Source organism: Xenopus tropicalis, chromosome 8 (assembly GCF_000004195.4).
Source record: "Xenopus tropicalis strain Nigerian chromosome 8, UCB_Xtro_10.0, whole genome shotgun sequence".
Taxonomy (NCBI): domain Eukaryota; kingdom Metazoa; phylum Chordata; class Amphibia; order Anura; family Pipidae; genus Xenopus; species Xenopus tropicalis.
This window is the reverse complement of record NC_030684.2, coordinates 138,839,330-138,865,437: the sequence shown is the minus strand read 5'-3', so window position 1 is coordinate 138,865,437 and position 26,108 is coordinate 138,839,330. Positions and strand designations below refer to the sequence as shown.

Genomic DNA, 26,108 nt, shown 5'->3' with positions numbered 1-26,108 from the left:
GTAGAAACCCTAAGGACTTTGTTACTACCCAGACTACTCTCCACACTTTCTCCCTGATCTTGCAACGTAGTGAAAGCTCAACCTGTGTGTTAGAGCCCAGTGTACCCCATGCTCGTACAGCCTATCTAGCTGGTCTTTGTCTGTATTTACAGGCAAAAAGGGGTTACACATAGTTATGAGCGAATCTGTTTCACTTCACCGACAAACTCATGAAATGCGGGAAAAAATTGCGAAAAGGCTAAAGATTCACGAAATCTAGCTACCATGTGACTTCTTTGACACGTGACTTTTTTGCGTAACTTCGATTTTTTGACGAGACCGTGACTTTTTCCTCATTCGGCTAATTGTTTGTAGAGTGCAGAAAGGGCCCAGACACTAGTGCTCAGTGAGTGGGTACTCAGGGATTTGGTGCTCTAGTACCTCTGTGCCGGATCCTTTGTAAATGACCCCTATCAGTACCAGTAGGCTTAGCATTTTCTCATTTTCTCATTTTTAGTGATGGGCGAAAAGTTTCGGCAGGCGGAAAATAATAGCCGCGTGCGATGAAACAATAGCCACGCGACAAAATAATAGCCGCGGGCGATGAAACAATAGCCGCGCGACAAAATAATAGCCGCGGGCGACAAAACAATAGCCGCGAGACAAAATAATAGCCGCGGGCGACTAAACAATAGCCACGCGACAAAATAATAGCCGCGGGCGATGAAATAATAGCAGCGCAACAAAATAATAGCCGCGGGCGATGAAACAATAGCTGCGGGACAAAATAATAGCCGCGGGCGACTAAACAATAGCCGCGCGACAAAATAATAGCCACGGGCGATGAAACAATAGCCGCGCGACAAAATAATAGCCGCGGGCGACTAAACAATAGCCACGCGACAAAATAATAGCCACGGGCGATGAAACAATAGCCGCGCAACAAAATAATAGCCGCGGGCGACAAAATAATAGCCGCGGGCGACAAAACAATAGCCACGCGACAAAATAATAGCCGCGGGTGATGAAACAATAGCCGCGCAACAAAATAATAGCCGCGGGCGACAAAATAATAGCCGCACCACAAAATAATAGCCGCGGGCGACAATTTTTTTTTGTCGCACGACATTTTCGCCCGTTTCGCGAATTTTTCGCCGTTTTTCGGCGAAGCAAAACAGAACAGATTCGCTCATCACTACTCATTTTCTAAAAGCCCTTATTCCAACCTGGGTACAGACCGGGCAGCAGCGTTTCCCACCCCCTGCGTTCTTATATCAAGTTACTAAACACTCTGCCTGCTCAATCCATTTATAGAGCAACTCAGCGCCATCTACTGGTGATTCCCAACATCACACATACAAAATGTATGTATGTATAACTTTATTTATAAAGCGCCACAAGGGTACGCAGCGCTGTACAGTCTTACAATATACACAATTACTCAAAAAATTCTGCATTTTCACGGTGAGAATTGGAAAAAGTTGAGTTTTTGTGGCTTTTCTCAAAACGACTTTTCTTTTTCTGGAAAACGGGCTGAATTTCTAAGCAACTTTTCAATTGGTCTTCATTATTTATTTCTTTTAGTTTTTTAATTATTTGCCTTCCTCTTCTTCTGACTCGTTTGTGGCCTTCTAATGGGGGTCACTCTGTGAGGCTCCAGTTTTATTGTTACTGTTACTTTTTATTCCTTATCTTTCTATTTAGCCCCTCCCCTATTCATATATCAGCCTCTCATTCCAACCACCCTGGTTGCTAAGGTAATTTGGACCTTAGCAACCAGATAGCTGCTGAAACGCCAAACTCAAGAGGTTCTGAAATAATTCAGTCTATGGATCCACCCAGCCCCTTTCTCCCATAATAATTTCATTCTATCGGCCCCTCTGTGTTTTTATGGCACCTCATCATTTGGAATTATAATGCGATGTTCCGCCTTTAGACAATAGTCTGAATTTGAAGAGTCCCTGTCAGGGGCCAAATTATAGATGAGATGCCAAAATAATGTTAAGGGGGCGGTAGAATAAAATGGTTATAGAAAGAGTCTGGGCGGAGCCATAGACTGGAGACCCCGTAGTCTTAATAGTGAGTATGAGTTCATTAGTATTAACTGATTTGTAGATTGTAAGCTCTTTTGGGGAGGGCTCCCTTCCCCTCCTGTATCGGTTATTGATTGCTTTATATGTTACTCTGTATGTCCAATGTATGGAACCCACTTATTGTACAGCGCTGCGGGATATGTTGGCGCTTTATAAATAAATGTTAATAATAATAATAATAATAATAATAATAATGTAGAGTGTAAGCTCTTTTGGGCAGGGCTCCCTTCCCCTCCTGTATCGGTTATTGATTGCTTTATATGTTACTCTGTATGTCCAATGTATGGAACCCACTTATTGTACAGCGCTGCGGGGTATGTTGGCGCTTTATAAATAAATGTTAATAATAATAATAATAATAATAATAATGTAGAGTGTAAGCTCTTTTGGGCAGGGCTCCCTTCCCCTCCTGTATCGGTTACTGATTGCTTTATATGTTACTCTGTATGCCCAATGTATGGAACCCACTTATTGTACAGCGCTGCGGGATATGTTGGTGCTTTATAAATAAATGTTAATAATAATAATAATAATAATGTAGAGTGTAAGCTCTTTTGGGCAGGGCTCCCTTCCCCTCCTGTATCGGTTACTGGTTGCTTTATATGTTACTCTGTATGCCCAATGTATGGAACCCACTTATTGTACAGCGCTGCGGGATATGTTGGCGCTTTATAAATAAATGTTAATAATAATAATGTAGAGTGTAAGCTCTTTTGGGCAGGGCTCCCTTCCCCTCCTGTATCGGTTACTGATTGCTTTATATGTTACTCTGTATGCCCAATGTATGTAACCCACTTATTGTACAGCGCTGCGGGGTATGTTGGCGCTTTATAAATAAATGTTAATAACAATAACTTATTGTCATTAATTATGGGGAGTTTTAATTGCATTTTTATTGGGGACGCACTGAATCCCCGTGGATTCGGCCAAAACGGAATCCCTCAAAAAAAGCCTGGATTCGGCCCGAATCCCGAATTCTCATTTTTTTTTATATTTCCAAATTTGATTAAACTCATTCTCCCGAATGTCTAACGTTTACTCATTTCGAGAAAAGTCGCAAGAAACTCAATGGTCGCCGCAAAAATGCGGAATTTTCCAAGATGTCGCAGCAACAATTGGAAAAAGTCAACTTTTCGGGTAAAAGACAGCAACATTTCGAGACAGGAGAAAGAAATTCTAGGAAAGGGAAGGGACCTCGGCCATTGGATTCTACATGGATTCGGCAAATGTAAAATACATAATAAATTTCGGAACTATCGCAGTATTTTTTCTCTTTTAAAACATTTTTTTGAATGAGTTTACAGTACAAAACTGATGGTTACTAAATGAGCCCCTAATTGAACCTTTATTGTAACTGTGGAAATGTGTATTTTGTACGTGTGATGATGGGAATCACCAGTAGATGGCGATGTGTTATACTGTAAATGGATTGAGCAGCCAGAGTGTTTAGTACCTTGATATAAGAATGCTGCTGCCCAGGTCTGTACCCAGGTTGGAATAAGGGCTTTTAGGAAGATTTTTCCTCTGAATCGGCAGGTGGATATGACCATCATAGATATGAGCTCTGTATAAACAAGGGGCATATTTATTATATGTGTAAGCAACATCACCAGGTACATTATCCCTTATAATACATGAGTGATACTCAGAGTTCCCTGTATAACTCAGCCTGCAGCCTTGTGCCTTTATATGGGCACAGAACCCCTCAGTGACTGCTAATATCCTTATCATTTACAGTAGGGGGTACATTATCCCTTATAATACATGAGTGATACTCAGAGTTCCCTGTATAACTCAGCCTGCAGCCTTGTGCCTTTATATGGGGGGCACAGAACCCCTCAGTGACTGCTAATATCCTTATCATTTACAGTAGGGGGTACATTATCCCTTATAATACATGAGTGATACTCAGAGTTCCCTGTATAACTCAGCCTGCAGCCTTGTGCCTTTATATGGGGGGCACAGAACCCCTCAGTGACTGCTAATATCCTTATCATTTACAGTAGGGGGTACAGTATCCCTTATAATACATGAGTGATACTCAGAGTTCCCTGTATAACTCAGCCTGCAGCCTTGTGCCTTTATATGGGGGGCACAGAACCCCTCAGTGACTGCTAATATCCTTATCATTTACAGTAGGGGGTACATTATCCCTTATAATACATGAGTGATACTCAGAGTTCCCTGTATAACTCAGCCTGCAGCCTTGTGCCTTTATATGGGCACAGAACCCCTCAGTGACTGCTAATATCCTTATCATTTACAGTAGGGGGTACATTATCCCTTATAATACATGAGTGATAATCAGAGTTCCCTGTATAACTCAGCCTGCAGCCTTGTGCCTTTATATGGGCACAGAACCCCTCAGTGACTGCTAATATCCTTATCATTTACAGTAGGGGGTACATTATCCCTTATAATACATGAGTGATACTCAGAGTTCCCTGTATAACTCAGCCTGCAGCCTTGTGCCTTTATATGGGCACAGAACCCCTCAGTGACTGCTAATATCCTTATCATTTACAGTAGGGGGTACATTATCCCTTATAATACATGAGTGATACTCAGAGTTCCCTGTATAACTCAGCCTGCAGCCTTGTGCCTTTATATGGGCACAGAACCCCTCAGTGACTGCTAATATCCTTATCATTTACAGTAGGGGGTACATTACCCATTATAATACATGAGTGATACGCAGAGTTCCCTGTATAACTCAGCCTGCAGCCTTGTGCCTTTATATGGGCACAGAACCCCTCAGTGACTGCTAATATCCTTATCATTTACAGTAGGGGGTACATTATCCCTTATAATACATGAGTGATACTCAGAGTTCCCTGTATAACTCAGCCTGCAGCCTTGTGCCTTTATATGGGGGGCACAGAACCCCTCAGTGACTGCTAATATCCTTATCATTTACAGTAGGGGGTACAGTATCCCTTATAATACATGAGTGATACTCAGAGTTCCCTGTATAACTCAGCCTGCAGCCTTGTGCCTTTATATGGGGGGCACAGAACCCCTCAGTGACTGCTAATATCCTTATCATTTACAGTAGGGGGTACATTATCCCTTATAATACATGAGTGATACTCAGAGTTCCCTGTATAACTCAGCCTGCAGCCTTGTGCCTTTATATGGGCACAGAACCCCTCAGTGACTGCTAATATCCTTATCATTTACAGTAGGGGGTACATTATCCCTTATAATACATGAGTGATACTCAGAGTTCCCTGTATAACTCAGCCTGCAGCCTTGTGCCTTTATATGGGCACAGAACCCCTCAGTGACTGCTAATATCCTTATCATTTACAGTAGGGGGTACATTATCCCTTATAATACATGAGTGATACTCAGAGTTCCCTGTATAACTCAGCCTGCAGCCTTGTGCCTTTATATGAAAGTGAAAGAGGGGATTTTGCTGGTGAGTCAGGATATTAGGAAGGAAGGATCAGATAGAGGGGAGGGTTATATATTTTATTTCTGCAATTGGACTTATATTTCAGACATTGGGCCGCCGCTGAGCTCCGGGAGGTAAGTGCCCCGATCGCTTGAGTTTGAATCCTTACTAAGCACTGTGGGGGGAGCTGCTTCTGTTCCCAACATAGTGGAAATCTGCTCTTCTAGTTTTAGTGAGGCAACAAATCCCCGGGAGTTTGTATGAAGGATTTATTACTGGGGGGGGGGTGAGAGACTGAGTAAAGGGGAAGCGGTCACTGTGTGTGTTTTTCCTTTTGTAAAGCCACAGAATTTACCAAAATGGAGTTTTTTGTCCTACAGTGAGAAAAGAAAGTGATTCCATATGTTGTACATGGGGGCTGCTTATTGGCTGCGTCGGTCGCTAGTGGAACCCACAGGGAAAGCGCTGACTCAGCTTGTCAGTTCCAAGGAATGAGAGTGCTGACGGGGGGAAAGAGACAGCCGTTAGTGTGAAGCAGTCACATCTTATCAGAGTAACTTTGCACTTACAGTTATAGAACTGCCCCAGTGTAACTGCTTTGCCCACCTACACCTTTTAACGCATAGTATAGATCTCCCCGCAGGGGTACACTAGGGGGCGCACTGCTCAGCTTTCCATCCCTGGGAAGATGATGCACCCAGAGCGGTTATAATGGTGTTCCCAGAGGCATCTACTGATTGGTTGCTATGGGTTACTAGACCTAGTCCACATGTTTATGACATTAGCAGCGAGGGCAGCTATAAACAGATATGTCAGTCACTATAGGCTTCTCTACAGGCAGTAACCCCCACGCTAGTTGCTAAGACTTACAAATATAGACCCAGAGAGCAGCTTTCAAACGGGGGTCACTGACGGTTCTGTTCAGCCCCCCTACTATTCATATTCCAGCAGGGTTGGACTGGGGGGTCCAGGGCCAGCAAAGGCTGCCACCCTAGGGGCCCTGCACCCCCATGGTGCCCCCGCCACCTACTCCCCCCCTACCCTGCCCCCCTAACCCCCTGCAGGGCCCCCCGACGTCCTCCCCTGTTCATGCGTCAGGTTTTTTCCCCAGTGTCCCAGTCTGAACCACAGCCTGGTTGCTTTGCTAATTTAGACCCTAGCAACCAGATAGCTGCTGAATTCCTAACTGGAGAGCTGCTTAAAAAGATTAATAATTTAAAAACCTCGGAAAATAAAAAATAAATATATTATAAATAAATAAACTATAAATTGTTGCAGTGCATAATACTTGGTTGACGTATGTCTTTTGTCAACCTGACCTACTATGTTACTAGAAGTTCATTTCAAGGTGAACAAACCCCTTTCCTTCCCATCATAATTCAATTTACAGTAACAGGAAAGCAAGTGTAGCTTATCTCTATGGAAGGGCCATCAATACATAGGGCCGTAATGCTACTGACCTATAATAATAACCTGGGAGTTTTCACACTCCCAGCACTATTGGGGGGCACCCCTAGGGGGCAGTTCCTGGGGGTGAGGAGAATAACCACCAATATCCACCAATATCCTTATAGAAAAGGCCTATGATTAGATGGCTACCTCCCGTATGCGCATACAAACACTTTCCTGTTACTGCCTATATTTGATACATTGTGACTGTGTCATGTGACTTGCATCGGGGCCATTTTGGAGTCGGCCACTAGATGGCAATACTTCCTTTGGCGTATGAATCCCTATGTACTTGGCCACATTGTGGAGCTGGTAATACTGGTTGGTGTTAGAAGGGGTTTAGATGTTGCTTTGCTATAGTCACTTGTACATGCAGCTGGCAAAAACAAACATTTATATATATATTTAAGGTTTTTGTACCAGCCCAAGCCCCGCCCCCCACACCCCTTTAGTAGAGAAGATCTGTGCCCCCCAAAGCTGCCCCAGTAGCCCCCCATCTTCTTTTCTGCTCTGTGCCGCTGGCACTTACCTGAGCTTAGGGACCGACGCACAATACACTGTATATATAGAATATAAATGGCTGATTAGTAATTAATAAAGATAATTACTACATGGCAGCTCTGCCACCAGTGCAATTAGCATCAGCATGTAATAATCAACCCTGTAGCATCAGTTTATATGACAGACAAGCCTCATTTTATGCTTGATAATTAGCGACAACCCCTAAGCTCAGCTTCTCAACAGCTGCCCAGAGCCCACTGAGCGCGTGCAGTGCCACTGACACTTTCCAACTATAAAGCCCTGGATCACTGCTGCTATTGAGATGCTGAAACGTTAGGCTGGGGCAGTAAGTACAGTATATACAATATAGCCATATCTGTTATTAGGGTTTGGAGTCTGCCTTTCCCAGCAGCCCTTGCTCTTAAAGGCACATGTAGCTACAACATAGTTTAAACTATTAACAAAAAGATACATTTGTATCTATAAGTAGATAACTGAACATACCTGGGGCAATAGGTCTGCTATTTTACTCCCGGGGGGCTGCCTAACAAATTGCCCCCTCCCCCCAAGTGATGACTGATCCCCTCTCTCTGTGTCTTTCTGTTCCGACTTATTCCTATTCCGAGTCTGTCGCTCAATCCACTGCCTGGTTGTTAGGGTAAGTGTGGCCCTAGCAACGGGAGAAGCGTTTCATTCCCATAAGCTAAAGCTGCAGATGAAAATGTTCATTTCAAGGGGAACTATCCAATTTGAAAGCGAAAACAAAATATTTCTCCACCCAATGAAAGAACCAAACATATGGTGTATATATACTGTATATATATATATATATATAGCTCTCAGCCCCTGGGTTACTGTAAATGTATCACCACAAGCTGAGAAATAGTTGCTGAACTCACTCACGTGTGACAGGGAGAGCGTCAGGGCCGAAAGTGAGAGATGGTGAATCAGTGTTTGTGGGGAAGGAGGAGAGGGATAGAGACAGCGGTGTATTATGTTATTATATTAGTATTGACTTATAATATCCCTATATGTTACAATAGGGGGTACTTTATTCACTATATAATATACAGGAGCCACAAATACCCTTTATATGGCCATGGAACCCCTCTGTGACTTATAATATCCCTATATGTTACAATAGGGGGTACTTTATTCACTATATAATATACAGGAGCCACAAATAACCTTTATATGGCCATGGAACCCCTCTGTGACTTATAATATCCCTATATGTTACAATAGGGGGTACTTTATTCACTATATAATATACAGGAGCCACAAATAACCTTTATATGGCCATGGAACCCCTCAGTGCCTTATAATGTCCCTATATGTTACAATAGGGGGTACTTTATTCACTATATAATATACAGGAGCCACAAATACCCTTTATATGGCCATGGAACCCCTCTGTGACTTATAATATCCCTATATGTTACAATAGGGGGTACTTTATTCACTATATAATATACAGGAGCCACAAATACCCTTTATATGGCCATGGAACCCCTCTGTGACTTATAATATCCCTATATGTTACAATAGGGGGTACTTTATTCACTATATAATATACAGGAGCCACAAATAACCTTTATATGGCCATGGAACCCCTCTGTGACTTATAATATCCCTATATGTTACAATAGGGGGTACTTTATTCACTATATAATATACAGGAGCCACAAATAACCTTTATATGGCCATGGAACCCCTCAGTGCCTTATAATGTCCCTATATGTTACAATAGGGGGCACTTTATTCACTATATAATATACAGGAGCCACAAATAACCTTTATATGGCCATGGAACCCCTCTGTGACTTATAATATCCCTATATGTTACAATAGGGGGTACTTTATTCACTATATAATATACAAGAGCCACAAATAACCTTTATATGGCCATGGAACCCCTCTGTGCCTTATAATATCCCTATATGTTACAATAGGGGGTACTTTATTCACTATATAATATACAAGAGCCACAAATACCCTTTATATGGCCATGGAACCCCTCTGTGACTTATAATATCCCTATATTTTATTTTGGCTGGGGTCCCTAAGACCTTGGGGGTATATTACACATGGATATAGATCTTTGCCTAAAGAACTCGTGCCCTCGGCTTTGAGTTACCCTCCTTCTGTAGAGTTCTCTGTAGCACCCTCTCTGTACATCTGGCTACGGGTGGGTGGGTGCCTAGCGACTCATACGGAGAGCTGAAGATGAACAATCAGCATAGACAGATGTTTTGCCTCAGCTGAAGTGGTTCTGTGGGGGTCACGTACAGCCGCGGATACGCCGAGCCCAATAGTACAGAGCTGTAGGACCCTACGCAGGAGAGAGAGTACTACATGCAGGAAAGTGAGAGCGTTACTGCTACGCCCTTCCCGTTGGGTTTTTCCGGGTGATTTGCTTATTTGTATTTAGCTCTTTTATGTTTCTGTCACTGTGCTTTATACAGCAGGGCAATGTGACCAACTGCAACACCAGAGCTTAGTGGGGCACCTGCTTGGCAGCCTCGTCCTCTGGGGCAAGAAGGTTCCATTCTGCACCATCGGCTTTCAGTTGCAATGTCTCCATTGATGGCAGTGATCTTAACCAGTAAGTACAAGCTACCAGTAAGTGCCAGTAAGTGCCAGCTACCAGTAAGTGCCAGTAAGTACCAGCTACCAGTAAGTGCCAGTAAGTACCAGTGACAAGTAAGTACCAGTGACAAGTAAGAACCAGTAACCAGTAAGTACCACTAACAAGTAGGTACATGATTTGTGTTCTATTATCATTGGTTTCCAGTATTGGTACCAGCAACCGGTAGGTACCAGGAAGTACCAGTAACAAGTAAGTACCAGCAACCAGTAGGTACTAGCAACCAGTAGGTACCAGTGACCAGTAGGTACCAGCAACCAGTAGATACCAGCAACCAGTAGGTACCAGTGACCAGTAGGTACCAGCAACCAGTAGGTACCAGTGACCAGTAGGTACCAGCAACCAGTAGGTAACAGCAACCAGTAGGTACTAGCAACCAGTAGGTACTAGCAACCAGTAGGTACCAGCAACCAGTAGGTACCAGCGACCAGTAGGTACCAGCAACCAGTAAGTACCAGCAACCAGTAGGTACCAACAACCAGTAGGTACTAGCGACCAGTAGGTACCAGCGACCAGTAGGTACCAGCAACCAGTAGGTACCAGCAACCAGTAAGTACTAGCAACCAGTAGGTACTAGCAACCAGTAGGTACCAGTGACCAGTAGGTACCAGCAACCAGTAGGTACCAGTGACCAGTAGGTACCAGCAACCAGTAGGTACCAGCAACCAGTAGGTACTAGCAACCAGTAGGTACTAGCAACCAGTAGGTACCAGCAACCAGTAGGTACCAGCGACCAGTAGGTACCAGCAACCAGTAAGTACCAGCAACCAGTAGGTACCAACAACCAGTAGGTACTAGCGACCAGTAGGTACCAGCGACCAGTAGGTACCAGCAACCAGTAGGTACCAGCAACCAGTAAGTACTAGCAACCAGTAGGTACTAGCAACCAGTAGGTACCAGCAACCAGTAGGTACTAGCAACCAGTAGGTACCAGTGACCAGTAGGTACCAGCAACCAGTAGATACCAGCAACCAGTAGGTACCAGTGACCAGTAGGTACCAGCAACCAGTAGGTACCAGTGACCAGTAGGTACCAGCAACCAGTAGATACCAGCAACCAGTAGGTACCAGTGACCAGTAGGTACCAGCAACCAGTAGGTACCAGTGACCAGTAGGTACCAGCAACCAGTAGGTACCAGCAACCAGTAGGTACTAGCAACCAGTAGGTACTAGCAACCAGTAGGTACCAGCAACCAGTAGGTACCAGCGACCAGTAGGTACCAGCAACCAGTAAGTACCAGCAACCAGTAGGTACCAACAACCAGTAGGTACTAGCGACCAGTAGGTACCAGCGACCAGTAGGTACCAGCAACCAGTAGGTACCAGCAACCAGTAAGTACTAGCAACCAGTAGGTACTAGCAACCAGTAGGTACCAGTAACCAGTAGGTACCAGTAACCAGTAGGTACCAGTGACCAACAGGTACAGGATTTGTGTTCTATTATCATTGGTTTCCAGCATTGGTACCAGCAACCAGTAGGTACCATTAAGTACCAGTAACGAGTAAGTACCAGCAACCAGTAGGTACCAGTAACCAGTAGGTACCATTGACCAACAGGTACATGATTTGTGTTTTATTATCATTGGTTTCCAGCATTGGTACCAGCAACCAGTAGGTACCATTAAGTACCAGTAACGAGTAAGTACCAGCAACCAGTAGGTACCAGTAACCAGTAGGTACCATTGACCAACAGGTACATGATTTGTGTTCTATTATCATTGGTTTCCAGCATTGGTACCAGCAACCGGTAGGTACCAGCAACCAGTAGGAACTAGCAACTGGTAGGTACCAGTAACCATTAAGAACCAGTAGTAACCAATAGGTACCAGTAACCAGTAGGTACGAGCAACCAATAAGTACCAGTAACCAGTAAGTACCAGTAATAGGTAGGTACCAGTAACCAGTAAGTACTAGCAACCAGTAGGTACCAGCAACCAGTAAGTACCAGTAACCAGTAGGTACCAGTGACCAGTAAGTACATGATTTGTGTTCTATTATCATGGGTTTCTAGCTTTTTTGGTTAAAGTTCTACACAACTGTTTTTTAGTCTATATATAATCTGTAGCCATGCAGTAATGTAGGTGTGGCCGTTATGTAGGTGGCCTGGCAACTTAGGGGCGTAACTTGGTCCCCAGAGGGCCTGGCATGACCAGTCCCTCCTCAAACCCGCCCCGCCCCCCCCCCAGCCCTGACCGTGCCGCACCTCCTGGCCTTCATAGACCCCAAAATATCAATCTTTGAATGTTGATTTGGTGTTAAAAGATCCTTAATAAGTATAAATTCTTACATTGTACAACTTTGCCCTCACCCTAGATATAACGGACGGATAGAATGATAACATCATGGATACAATGCATTCGGTAATGTTTGTTTGTCTTTGTGTTTTGCAGTAGCGGCAATAGAAAGTAAGGGTAAGTAAACTCGCTGAATGGGTCGTTTCACAATGTCACGGGCAGTTTATGGTACAATAGGAATGAAGGATTCAGTTTATCCATTTTAGCTTCACCTTCCCTAGAGGGGCCCTCGGGGGGTACGTTAGGGAGGAGGTAGTGATACAGGATCTATAACGTAAATGGTCCAATAGGCCTTGGGCAGCTGCCTATCCTGCTTACCCCCAGGTTATTTATCTCTTTCTGCAAACTTGGCCCCATAATGACCACAATAATAGAGGTCTGGTACTTCCACCCCCTTCATTCTGCAATGTCTCTTTCTGTAGGAGCTTCAGGCAAACCTGTGGTTTCCTTCTCCCCTAACTGGGCCACCATCCTCACCTACGAGTCCATCACTCTCACCTGCGATGTGGGTTCTCCTGCCCAAAGGGACCAGAGGTTTACTTGGTACCGAAACCATCGCAGCCTAAACATTAACGAGCAAAGCTATACAGTAAAGTATGCCGAGCAGGAGCACATTGGGGATTATCAGTGCCGGGCCGGAACCGGAGATATCAGTGAAGCTGTTCGACTGGAAGTCAGTGGTGGTGAGTTACGGTCTCTGTATATTCTGTATCACTGTAGTTGGATCTCTCAGCCTATCTCAGTCCCTTCCATTGCTTTCATTGCCAAAGCTACTGGTAGATCAGGAGTTTGAATAGTTTAGGTTTTTTAGTCTTGGACTTTCTTTAGTCTAGCCATTTGTTAGGTTGCTTCTCAGTAGATAACCCAGTGTGTCTACAGATTAGACCTTATCAAACCTCTTGGTTTGGTCCCATTTAGTTGGTTTTATTGAGTCTAACCTTTTTTTAGGTTGTTGCTCAATAGATAACCCAGTGTGTCTACAGATTAGACCTTATCAAACCTCTTGGTTTGGTCCCATTTAGTTGGTTTTATTTAGTCTAACCTTTTTTTAGGTTGGTACTCAATAGATAACCCAGTCTGTCTACAGATTAGACCTTATCAAACCTCTTGGTTTGGTCCCATTTAGTTGGTTTTATTTAGTCTAACCATTTTTTTGTTGCTGCTCAATAGATGACTCAGTCTGTCTAAAGACTAGACCTTATCAAACTACTTGGTTGGGTCCCATTTAGTTGGTTTTATTTAGTCTAACCTTTTTTAAATTGCTGCTCAATAAAAAACCCATTGTGTCTACAGATTAGACTTTATCAAACCTCTTGGTTTGGTCCCATTTAGTTTGTTTTATTTAGTCTAACCTTTTTTTAGGTTGTTGCCTAAAAGATGGCCCAGTCTGTCTACAGATTAGACCTTATCAAAGCTCTTGGTTTGGTCCCATATAGTTGGTTTTAACCCAAGGCTGGTTTGACGTCATCTCCTTTCTGTGCATTTAGACCAGAGGCTTGAGAGTAGTGCTGAGTTATTTCTTGATCTTGCTCAGAGGATTGCTTTCTCTTTCTCTCTTGACCACAGGAACTTATTTTCTAACAATGGGCAAACTAGACCCAGGGCCTTCTTCTCCAACTTCCCTTTGTGGGAAGGCTTGTAACAAAGCTACCAAACGGACTTCAGACCAGTTAGCTGTAACATTTAAGCAGACTTTCCACCCTTTTTGGGTATCAGGAAGGTGAACCTAGTTTGTTTACTGGTGCTTGGGTGAGAGAAAACGTGTGTAGAACTGCAGCTGGCTTGGTCCTTTGATTACCTAGAATAAACTTCCTTCCCTTTCCCATGAGACCTCAGTAATCTGCATGCAAATCAAAATAAAGACGAGAAACTGAAATGGAACCAATAAAATAGTCTAAAAAGAAAAGATTGAAAATTTGGCAGCCAGTCATACTTCTTCTAGAAGTCTAGGGGTTGCCCACAATAACAATAAATAGTCATAGAGCAACATGACCCCCCCATATCATTTTAGACTCTCTGTAATGGGGTCACACAACTAGGTTCTGACCTCATTTCCAATGATACTTCTTCTTCTAGAAGTCTAGGGGTTTCCCACAATAACAATAAATAGTCATAGAGCAACATGACCCCCCCATATCATTTTAGACTCTCTGTAATGGGGTCACACAACTAGGTTCTGACCTCATTTCCAATGATACTTCTTCTTCTAGAAGTCTAGGGGTTGCCCACAATAACAATAAATAGTCATAGAGCAACATGACCCCCCCATATCATTTTAGACTCTCTGTAATGGGGTCACACAACTAGGTTCTGACCTCATTTCCAATGATACTTCTTCTTCTAGAAGTCTAGGGGTTGCCCACAATAACAATAAATAGTCATAGAGCAACATGATCCCCCCCCATATCATTTTAGACTCTCTGTAATGAGGTCACACAACTAGGTTCTGACCTCATATGCAATGATACTTCTTCTTCTAGAAGTCTAGGGGTTGCCCACAATAACAATAAATAGTCATAGAGCAACATGATCCCCCCCCCATATCATTTTAGACTCTCTGTAATGAGGTCACACAACTAGGTTCTGACCTCATATGCAATGATACTTCTTCTTCTAGAAGTCTAGGGTTTGCCCACAATAACAATAAATAGTCATAGAGCAACAAGATCACCCCCCCCCCCCGATATCATTTTAGACTCTCTGTAATGGGGTTGACATCATTTCCCATTTTTTTGCAGCCCATGTGATCCTGCAGGCACCACCCATGGTTTTTGAAGGAGATACTCTGTCTCTGAGATGTCACAGCTATGACAAATACCCCGCGTCAGAAACAAAGTTCTACAAGGATCACAAGGAGATCAAGAGCTTGGGCACGGCCTCGGAATTCCTAATGGGCAAAGTAAATGCGGAAATGAGTGGGTTATACAAATGTTCCAGGAGAATAATGTATCATTCCTCTTTACATAATTACTCCGACCAAGTGGACATTTCCATGCAAGGTAATGGCTCTAGTGGTCTACAGTAGCCTCAGCCTGAATATATGTAGTAGAATAGTGCCAACTAGTGTAGAAGAATCAGACTTCCTAAAGACACTTCTTCCTACCCAAACCCAGTTGTACCTGGGATAACAAGAAGAATAAACTAAACTTGATCAGGTGACGTTTGGCCACCACTTTAGAAGTTCACAGTTCTTTGCCAGTTGACTTCAACCTGTGCAAGTTCATCTTGAACTTTTCCTCATTAAGCCAGGGAACAGTGGGCTACCTTTCACCTCTCAAGAGTAAACAGACCCAACTTGGTCAGTCTTTCCCCATAACTGAGACTTCCCATACCCTTTACCAGCTTAGTTGCCCTTCTCTGGACCCTCTCTAACTCAATAATGTCCCGTTTGAGCACTGGAGACCAAAACTGAACAGCATATTCTAGATGGGGCCTTACCAGTGCTCTATTAAGGGGAAGAATAACACCCTCCTCCTCCCGTAGGGAGGGCTCAGCCTGAAGGACAGTCGGGGTGAGATTTAGGGAGTTTGTCTCCAAGATACGCCTGAAACCCCAGTCTGAAGGCCATACATCTGACGTGTATAGTGAAAATGTATTTGCTGTCCTGGATATTTTTGAGCTAATAGGGTCCCCGATTAAAGACTGGACCTCCAAGTAGGGCTTGAAATAAAAGTCTTGCAACCACTGCTTCATACTATCAAGAGAATCCTCAAATGTCTCCACATGAGGCCACCACTATTCCCACCATATTGAGATAGGCATCCTTCTCTGGACCTACTCTTTACCAGTAAAGGTTATGTGTATTCACTAAAAGATGTTTTGCACACCTTTATGTAAGTTTGTACATGTATTACTATATTTGTATAGTTCAAAAATCACCCAAGACTGATGATTGGCCGCCCAATGATAAGTTTTTGAATATCTCCAAACAAGCTTTGTAGAGAAATCTCTTGCCGAGGCCTTAACAGGCATCAGGGTCTCAACTGTATTCATTATCTTTCAGAGCTGTTCAGTTCCCCACAAATCAAAGTGAGGCCAGATCAGGTGACAGAAGGGGATCACATGACCATAACATGTGACACAAAGCTCAACCCACGCAGAGCGACGACAGAGCTGCAGTTTGCTTTCTACAGAAATGGGCACAATGTGCAGGGATTCAGTTTATCCAACCAATACGGAGTCCCCTCAGTTCAGCTGGAGGATTCTGGGAATTATATCTGTGAGGTACAGACTCCCACCGGAAGTGTGAGGAAGAGGAGCACTGGGGTGCAAATGCAGTTATATGGTAACTACTGAGGACTGTGGCCACAGAGTGTGTTGTAATTTGGAATAAAGGGAAAACTAAACCCAAAAAATCAATATAAACTTTCTTTTAGCACTTTTGTAATTTATATGAATTTTTTGTGCTCAGACATACTAGCGGTTTTAGACTGCTAATACTAGACTTTTGGCTTGGGTGAGGGTGAAGAGACCTTTAAAGATAGCTATGGATTATCAGTCTATCACTGCAATGGCAAGGCTATATTTTTAGTCTTATTTTAATATTATTTCTAGTTTAACTAAAGCATTTTTAATATTAAAGGGGACCCGTCGCCCTAAAAAATAAGTTCAAATCCTTTTCTATCATGTTAGTTGAGCAAAATAAACTTTACTTACACTGTATAAACTATTTAATTTTTCTTCCCTTCATTCCTGGAATTTACAATCGCAGCCAGCAGGCCTGCGCCATTTTGTAAACAGTGTTATTAAGGCAAAGCTTTGTATCCCCCCAAAATCTTATGCATTTGCCATCTAGGCGATATCTAGGAAGTGCTGAATGGAAAGTAAAAGTAATTGTAATTAAAAATCTGAGCTGTTAATCATATATTGCATGCCCCGCCCAAAATCGTATGCATTTGCCATCTAGGTGATATCTAGGAAGTGCTGAATGGAAAGTGAAAGTAATTGTAATTAGAAATCTGAGCTGTCAATCATATATTGCATGCCCCGCCCAAAATCTTATGCATTTGCCATCTAGGTGATATCTAGGAAGTGCTCAATGGAAAGTGAAAGTAATTGTAATTAGAAATCTGAGCTGTCAATCATATATTGCATGCCCCGCCCAAAATCTTATGCATTTGCCATCTAGGTGATATCTAGGAAGTGCTGAATGGAAAGTGAAAGTAATTGTAATTAAAAATCTGAGCTGTCAATCATATATTGCATGCCCCGCCCAAAATCTTATGCATTTGCCATCTAGGTGATATCTAGGAAGTGCTGAATGGAAAGTAAAAGTAATTGTAATTAAAAATCTGAGCTGTCAATCATATATTGCATGCCCCGCCCAAAATCTTATGCATTTGCCATCTAGGTGATATCTAGGGAGTGCTGAATGGAAAGTAAAAGTAATTGTAATTAAAAATCTGAGCTGTCAATCATATATTGCATGCCCCGCCCAAAATCTTATGCATTTGCCATCTAGGTGATATCTAGGGAGTGCTGAATGGAAAGTGAAAGTAATTGTAATTAGAAATCTGAGCTGTCAATCATATATTGCATGCCCCGCCCAAAATCGTATGCATTTGCCATCTAGGTGATATCTAGGAAGTGCTGAATGGAAAGTGAAAGTAATTGTAATTAAAAATCTGAGCTGCCAATCATATATTGCCTGCCCCGCCTCTATGCCTTCGGCATAGAGGTGGGGCAGGCAATATATGATTGACAGCTCAGATTTTTAAACACATTTATAACAGGTATGGATGATTTTATTAAAAAAAGAATTTGGGTTTTATGTTTAATTTGTAAAGGACTTTTATTATACAGCTTTTTATGGGGGGGGGGAAGGGGTCCCCTTTAAGAGCCAGGGATTCAGAATAACACTGCTGTATATTGTTGAGCATACAAACTGGTATTTATGTAACAGGACGAACCCAGTGCACTTGCTATTTCCTGCTGATACATTTACTTTATACCCGGGGGAGTATAGATATTTAAAAATGACTTTACTCAGACATCTGCCAGTATCAGAAGCAGCTGGTAAGAGAGTCGGCGGGAAGTGACTCTGCACCTTTATGTCGATTTAGTCCCTTTTTCTACTGTAAATTCCCTGGAGTGCTTGGGTTGGCCCTGACAAATATACTGGGGCTTATTTATAAACACCGGGCAAATCTGCACCTGGGCAGTAACCCATAGCAACCAGTCCGTGATTAGATTTTTCCAACCAGCTGCAGGTAGAACAATGAAAGCAAGTGTCTCATTGGTTGCCGCGGGTTGCTGCCCAGGTGGAAATTTGGCCAGCGATCATTTATAGTGATGAGCGAATCTGTCTCGCTTCGCTTTGCCGAAAAATTCACGAAACAACAGGAAAATTTTCGAAATGGGCAAAAATCCAGCGAAACGCGTTTGTCACGTCTTTTTTTTGTCGCACACATTTTTTTTACGCCCATTTTAACACGATGGCGACTTTTTCCAACGCAAAACGAATTTTTCGCACCCAATCTTTGGGGAAGTTTCGCAAAACAATGGCGAAAATTGGAAATGCGCTGCGAATCCATGCCTGGCGAAAAAATTCATTTAGCAACACAGGTCAAATTATCCCGTGGGCAGTTACCAATGGCAACCAATCAAATGGTCGCATTCACTGTTCAACCTGCAACTGGCTGAAAAATGGCAATCGCTGATTGGTTGCTATGGGTTACTGCCCAGGTGCAAATTTGCCCGGTGTTTCTAAATGACCCCCACTAGGGATCATTTATATGTCCGTTTTTGGCACGTGTGTCTTTTTTTTGTCGCACACTTTTTTTTGCGTTCATTTTTCAACTTTTTCCGACGCGCTGCAAATTTTTCCGCCGTGATTTTTCGGGGGAAGTTTTGATAAACAATTCGCCGGCTGAAAAAAAATTATTTATCAACACAGGGCAAATTATACCGTGGGCAGTTACCAATGGCAACCAATGGTTGCATTCCCTGTTCTACCTGTAAGTGGCTGAAAAATGCCAATCGCTGATTGGTTGTGTGTTTGCTCAGAGGGGCATTTAAGACTCAGAGGGGCTTATTTAGCAACACCGGGCAGTAACTGCCCGGTGTTGCTAAATAAGCCCCCCTGAGTCTTAAATGCCCCTCTGAGCAAACGCAGAATGCAGTTATCATTTGGGGTTTAGTACAAATCCAGCTTTGGGCAGATTTAATTTCTGATGAAGATTGAACGTTTCATTAATTGCTATTGAAACTGTGTTTGTTCTGCCTTCCTGTTCTCTGGTTCTGACTCCTGAAGCAATGTAGCTGATTGTAACGGAAGTCAGAGCCACCAGTGCAGAGAATATAAACAGCCAGAGGGGATACGGCTTTCAATATCAGTTACATTTCCAATAAATCATTGCCGATTTTGATATAAATGTCTATGGGAAAGTTGCTATATTTTCTGTTATTATACAAACACAGTTTTTGGTGGAGTTCCCCTTTAATCCGGTTCTTTTTTCGCTAAGCTGAGTAATAAGAGTAAATTGTGACTGGGCAGAACTGTTTAAAGCTTCCTGTTATCTCCCGGGCAGGGGCTGCACGTATATATTGGATTATCATTGGATTATCTCTGCTCTCCATCCTTCTCATTGGCGCTGCCCTCACCTACAAATACAGGCACAGCCTGGCACTGCCCCTCCTCTGTAACTGCCTCCGTCATCACAAACAAGGTAATGTACGCTCTCTGTATATATATATTTATATTTCCCACAACCCCTAAGGTTAGCTGCTCACCAGCTGTCCAGAGCCCACTGAGCACGTGTAGTGCCACTGACACACAAAAGATGGCCTAACAAGACCTAGTTGCTAGAGGCAACTTAGTAGGTCTGCACAGGGTCGAACTGGGGGGTGAAGGGCCCACCTGGGCTCCCGCCGGCCGCGTCCCCCTAACCCCCCCCCCCCGCAGGGGCTCCCCTAACCTGCCTCCCCCCCGCAGGGGCCCCCCTAACCCCCTTCGCAGGACCTCCTCCCCAGAGCGCATAAATTTAACCCATCAAGGGAATAGCGGTCGGGCAGGGGGAGCGCCGCAAGAGTCGGGTCGGGGCCACCGGGACCCACTAGAGCCAGGGCCCACCGGGATTTTTCCCGGTGTCCAGGCGGCCCAGTCCGACCCTGGGTCTGCATCATTAATGCTATAGAGCTGCTGCACCTGGGTTGCTACTTTATATAAAATACAGCAATTAGGCGGCTAGTGAGGAAGCAATATGGCAGCAAACTGGGAACGTGGGCAAATAATTCCACCAATAACAACACTGTGTCATTGTTTGCTCCTATTCAGGTAGTGACAGTTCAACTGCCCTGGTCAGGTGAGTACGGAGCGGAAATGACCTGAGAATATTGCCCTAGTCCTGTCTTACCCTTGCTTGTACTATGCGATCTGACCCCCCCCCCCCCCCGAGATGGGGCAGGTAATTACATGGGTTATAGTCTATGTAAGTCAATAGATGGTAAGTTGTACAGATGCAGCCAAGTTCCTTTATCATGTTGTCATGTTATGTCTCCAGGTAACAAAGGGAGGGGGAAAAAATATCAAAAATTTGCCACCAGGTGGCGCATGGTCTATGGTATTATCTATTGTATTTTGCTGGCAAGTCTTTGCACTCTAGCCCCATCTAGAGGCAGAATTGAACACTCAAAAAATGGTGTCTGGACATGGTGAGACAACATGTTTAAACTTGCTGGCTGCATCTGTACTTGCTTGATATAAACTGTATCCCCTTATCCCCAGGTTGCCTAACGAAGAGATGGGCGGGCCGGAGGCAGAGAATCTCAGGGCTTCCGAGGAGTTCCCAGAGTATGGCAATTGTAAGATATTCCTACTCTTTCTACCCCTTCTGGCTGGGGCTGATGCTTTTCTCCATACCACCTCACCCCATTACACAGTTTATATAAGTACCCTGCTGTGTAGCCCCGGGTCAGCCATTGAAAATAAAATAGGACTATAGGGGATAAGAGAAAAGCTGTGCAGAATACAAAGTTACAATGGGTTTACAAGGTTGAGTAATCCCAAGTAAAGCCCATGACCAACCAGCTGACCAATATCTTGCCCAATACCAGCCAGTTAGCTATTGAGTGGGTTTCAGATCCAGTCATGTGATGATCATATCTCCATAGGACTCAATAGGGTTTTCTTGTTTCAGTGCCTCTCAGAGCCGCGGCTACAGAAGAAGAAGATGTCTGTTACAGCCATATTAATAGCGGCCAGCTACACCGAGGTCAGTCACCGCTGCTTTCCAAACAAGAACTAATAGCTCTATAAATGTGATAGTTGGACTCCATTTTGTGGTTTTTCACCGTTTGATTTCTTCACACTTATAAAACCTTCAGATAAAGCAGTGCTGTCCAACTTCTGTGGTACCGAGGGCTGAAATTTTTCTGGCCCACATGGTGGAGGCCGATAATGGAAGCCAGTTTTGGCCACTCCCCCTTTTTAAACGGCACCCACTTTAAACCACACCCATGTTATCACAAGAGCTTTTAAGACCATACCCACATTAATGGTGGTAGCACAGCAAAACCCAAATGGTTAGTGCTCACTGTAGGGATATCCCCCTTCATTCATATGAGAAAGAAATATATTATGTCATATTAAGACACACCCTTAAATCCATATGGCTCCTCCTTCCCTGTGGATAGCACAGCAACCCCCAGCATATAATTACACACCTTAGGGACCATATAATGACTATTCCAAGTGCTATCAAACTCCCATAACAAACCCCTGCCAGGTTCACCTCCCACAGGCAGCATAGGGCAGGCAGAGTATGGCACACACAGGAAGCATAGGGCAGGCAGAGTATGGCACACACAGGCAGCATAGGGCAGGCAGAGTATGGCACACACAGGCAGCATAGGGCAGGCAGAGTATGGCACACACAGGAAGCATAGGACAGGCAGAGTATGGCACACACAGGAAGCATAGGGCAGGCAGAGTATGGCACACACAGGAAGCATAGGACAGGTAGAGTATGGCACACACAGGCAGGGTAGGGCAGGCAGAGCGTGGCACATACAGGCAGCATAGGGCAGGCAGAGTATGGCACACACAGGCAGCATAGGGCAGGCAGAGTATGGCACACACAGGAAGCATAGGACAGGTAGAGTATGGCACACACAGGCAGGGTAGGGCAGGCAGAGCGTGGCACATACAGGCAGCATAGGGCAGGCAGAGTATGGCACACAGGCAGCATAGGGCAGGCAAAGTATGGCACACACAGGCAGCATAGGGCAGGCAGAGTATGGCACACACAGGAAGCATAGGGCAGGCAGAGTATGGCACACACAGGAAGCATAGGACAGGTAGAGTATGGCACACACAGGCAGGGTAGGGCAGGCAGAGCGTGGCACATACAGGCAGCATAGGGCAGGCAGAGTATGGCACACACAGGCAGCATAGGGCAGGAAGAGTATGGCACACACAGGCAGCATAGGGCAGGCAGAGTATGGCACACACAGGCAGCATAGGGCAGGCAGAGTATGGCACACACAGGCAGCATAGGGCAGGAAGAGTATGGCACACACAGGCAGCATAGGGCAGGCAGAGTATGGCACACACAGGCAGCATAGGGCAGGCAGAGTATGGCACACATAGACAGCATAGGGCAGGCAGTACATCCAGTGACACAATGCTGGCACTGCTCCTACAGCCTGAGGTGTGAACAAGGGAACAATGTGGGGTTTACAGTCTGAGCCTGAGGTGTGAACAGTGTAGGTGGGGAAAAATGCAGGGACTAAAAGGTTGCACAGTTTACAATACAGGGGTTTACATGGTATCAGTACTGAGAGTAACTGGCCCCCTGCATTGTTCACACCTTAAGAAAACTGGGGCAAGGATGAACAGGAGGCTTGGGCAGTTGCATTATTAAATAATGGCACTGTGGACTATACAGAGAAATTATTAACATATTGGTTTTATTTTTCTTTCTTCCAGTCTTTTCATCTGCAACCTATAGACCTGTGAGTACCCTTGTTGTTAATGAACATTAACTAAAGCTGCCCATATACAGCTGGTCAGAACAGCCAACCATGAGCAAGTTGCTTGGACATGACTAAAGGTGGCCATACACAGGCTGATTTCAGCTGCCGGTTCTGGTCCTTCAGACCAATTTGGCAGCTTATTGGCCTATTTATGGGCACCCCTGATGGGCCTACCCAACCAATATCTGGCCTAAAATTGGTCAGGTTTGATTTTCCATCAGATCGGGGACCATATGGACTCGTTAATGTGGTCCTCGGTCCAATGGCGCCTATCCCCACCATTGTAATGGGGGCCAAACAACTGAATTAGCCCCATTTCGCCCACCACAAATGGGGGATCTTTGTAGGGTTAAAATAGAATGTACCAGTTATGAGTGTGTTTGTTTCCTTCACAAAGGTTTATAAAAATCTGCCAAATGTGTTTGTGGTCAGTTGCGTAAGTTCCGTAGAATCTGCAGCCTTTATCATAACAACAACAAAATAGGAAGTTTACAGCAAAACTGTGTCTGCCATTCATTATACCAATGTGTCCTATAGCGGAGGAAGGAGATTTAAAGGGGATATAAACCCTCCATGGCAATATAAAGGTTATCTGTGGCTCTTGTATATTATATAGTGAATAAAGTACCCCCTATTGTAACATATAGGGATATTATAAGGCACAGAGGGGTTCCATGGCCATATAAAGGTTATTTGTGGCTCCTGTATATTATATAGTGAATAAAGTACCCCCTATTGTAACATATAGGGATATTATAAGTCACAGAGGGGTTCCATGGCCATATAAAGGTTATTTGTGGCTCCTGTATATTATATAGTGAATAAAGTACCCCCTATTGTAACATATAGGGATATTATAAGGCACAGAGGAGTTCCATGGCCATATAAAGGTTATTTGTGGCTCTTGTATATTATATAGTGAATAAAGTATCCCCTATTGTAACATATAGGGATATTATAAGGCACAGAGGGGTTCCATGGCCATATAAAGGGTATTTGTGGCTCTTGTATATTATATAGTGAATAAAGTACCCCCTATTGTAACATATAGGGATATTATAAGTCACAGAGGGGTTCCATGGCCATATAAAGGTTATTTGTGGCTCCTGTATAATATATAGTGAATAAAGTGCCCCCTATTGTAACATATAGGGATATTATAAGGCACAGAGGGGTTCCATGGCCATATAAAGGGTATTTGTGGCTCCTGTATATTATATAGTGAATAAAGTACCCCCTATTGTAACATATAGGGATATTATAAGGCACAGAGGGGTTCCATGGCCATATAAAGGGTATTTGTGGCCCCTGTATATTATATAGTGAATAAAGTACCCCCTATTGTAACATATAGGGATATTATAAGGCACAGAGGGGTTCCATGGCCATGTTAATTCCCATGTACCCTCTGAATGTCCCCTTCTTGAGAGGCGCCCCCTGTCCTCTCTTCTCACTCTTTCCTTTCCTCACCATCTTGGCTGGTTCCCCCATATCTACCTCTTTGAGAACATCATGTTCCAAATGTGAGAAACAAAACAACACTTTTTATTTGTTTTTAGGACGACTGCTCAGTAATTTACTGTGTTGTGAAGCCAACGGAACCCTGGGAGAACACGTCGGCGCAAGTGTCAGTCTGCTAAGGCGCTAATATTATAGGGACCTTATACAGAGCAGCTATCGATGAAGACGTAAGACATTCTCATTGTATATAGGTGGGACCCAAAGGTACTGACTTACTGAAGTATTACAGCACACTGAGAAGAAACAAAGGATTATGGGAAATCTGTGATTCTCATTAAAGATAACCCAACGTTGTGTAAATAGTTCAAATATGAGTTGCTTGGTACCACAATGAAGCCTTCACAGAAACTGGGGCAAAAGAAGAAATAAAATGTTTCTGTTGAGTTCTACAATGATCCGGGGGATTATATAGTTTAACTGTACATTAAATCTCTATCTTTCTCTTACTAACAATACAAATTACAATCAGCCATTATACAAGATGTGTTTGTTCCTACAGGAAAGCCATTATTAATACAGTTTATGCTTCTTGATCGTTTTCTTCCATTGTCTCTCAATATTAAAGATACTCAAAACTGCTCTCTGAATGTGTGTCTTAGTCCTTATTCTCTGGGTAATAACCCCAAAAACATGAAGGGAGTGCATCGTATTTGTCCGATAGCGAGGAAAAACTCTAGCACATTTTGGAACCCTGCCATTAGTATCATTATTTTGAAGGACAAAACACACAATGGTGTTATGGGTTGAGGCCCCTCTTATTCTATTGGCTCCCCCTCAGTCGTGGGGTCTGCTCCCCTTTTTAATGAAGCCAATGGAAATGAATTTGTTTGTTTATATTTGGCTTGTTATGGACAAAAAAAATCCCACCTTCAGTAGAAAAGGAACAACCATGGCTTCCATGGGATCCTCCACCTCCTTATGTCTTATGGGTTGGTGGGAATTCTTGGACAAGGAACTGAACCCTCTTGTTTTGAGAAGGGAATGTAATAATTGTAAGACTACAAAGTGTATATATGTGATGGTACGTGGGTGGCCCAAGACATAAGACTACAGGACAATAAGAAGGTTGCCTACAGAAGCTTTGGGACATGTGAGGACAGTTATCAGGAAAGACCACAAAAACAGAGATAGAATTGCCAAACTCCAGTGTCTCTGCAAATGGAATGTAGATGGATTTAAACCTTGGAAGCTTGGAAGATAGTGGTGGGCATTAACCCTGTTGTACAACACATTAAGCACCAGTACTGGAGAACC

General features: G+C 43.7%; 1 protein-coding gene across 2 annotated transcripts; it reads left to right on the top strand.

The window, feature by feature from the left end:
* The first annotated feature begins 5,499 nt into the window (after positions 1–5,499).
* Positions 5,500–25,441, top strand: fcgr1 (Fc receptor, IgG, high affinity I). Of its 2 annotated transcripts, none has more exons than XM_031890423.1 (12): positions 5,500–5,603; positions 9,888–10,024; positions 12,456–12,476; positions 12,782–13,042; positions 15,098–15,358; positions 16,363–16,644; positions 19,889–20,026; positions 20,635–20,662; positions 21,085–21,161; positions 21,497–21,571; positions 23,287–23,312; positions 24,893–25,441. In XM_031890423.1, exons 2-12 carry the CDS (start codon positions 9,994–9,996, stop codon positions 24,971–24,973), a joined length of 1,281 nt encoding a protein of 426 aa, XP_031746283.1. In that variant the 5' UTR covers positions 5,500–5,603; positions 9,888–9,993; the 3' UTR covers positions 24,974–25,441.
* Positions 25,442–26,108: the final 667 nt, after the last annotated feature.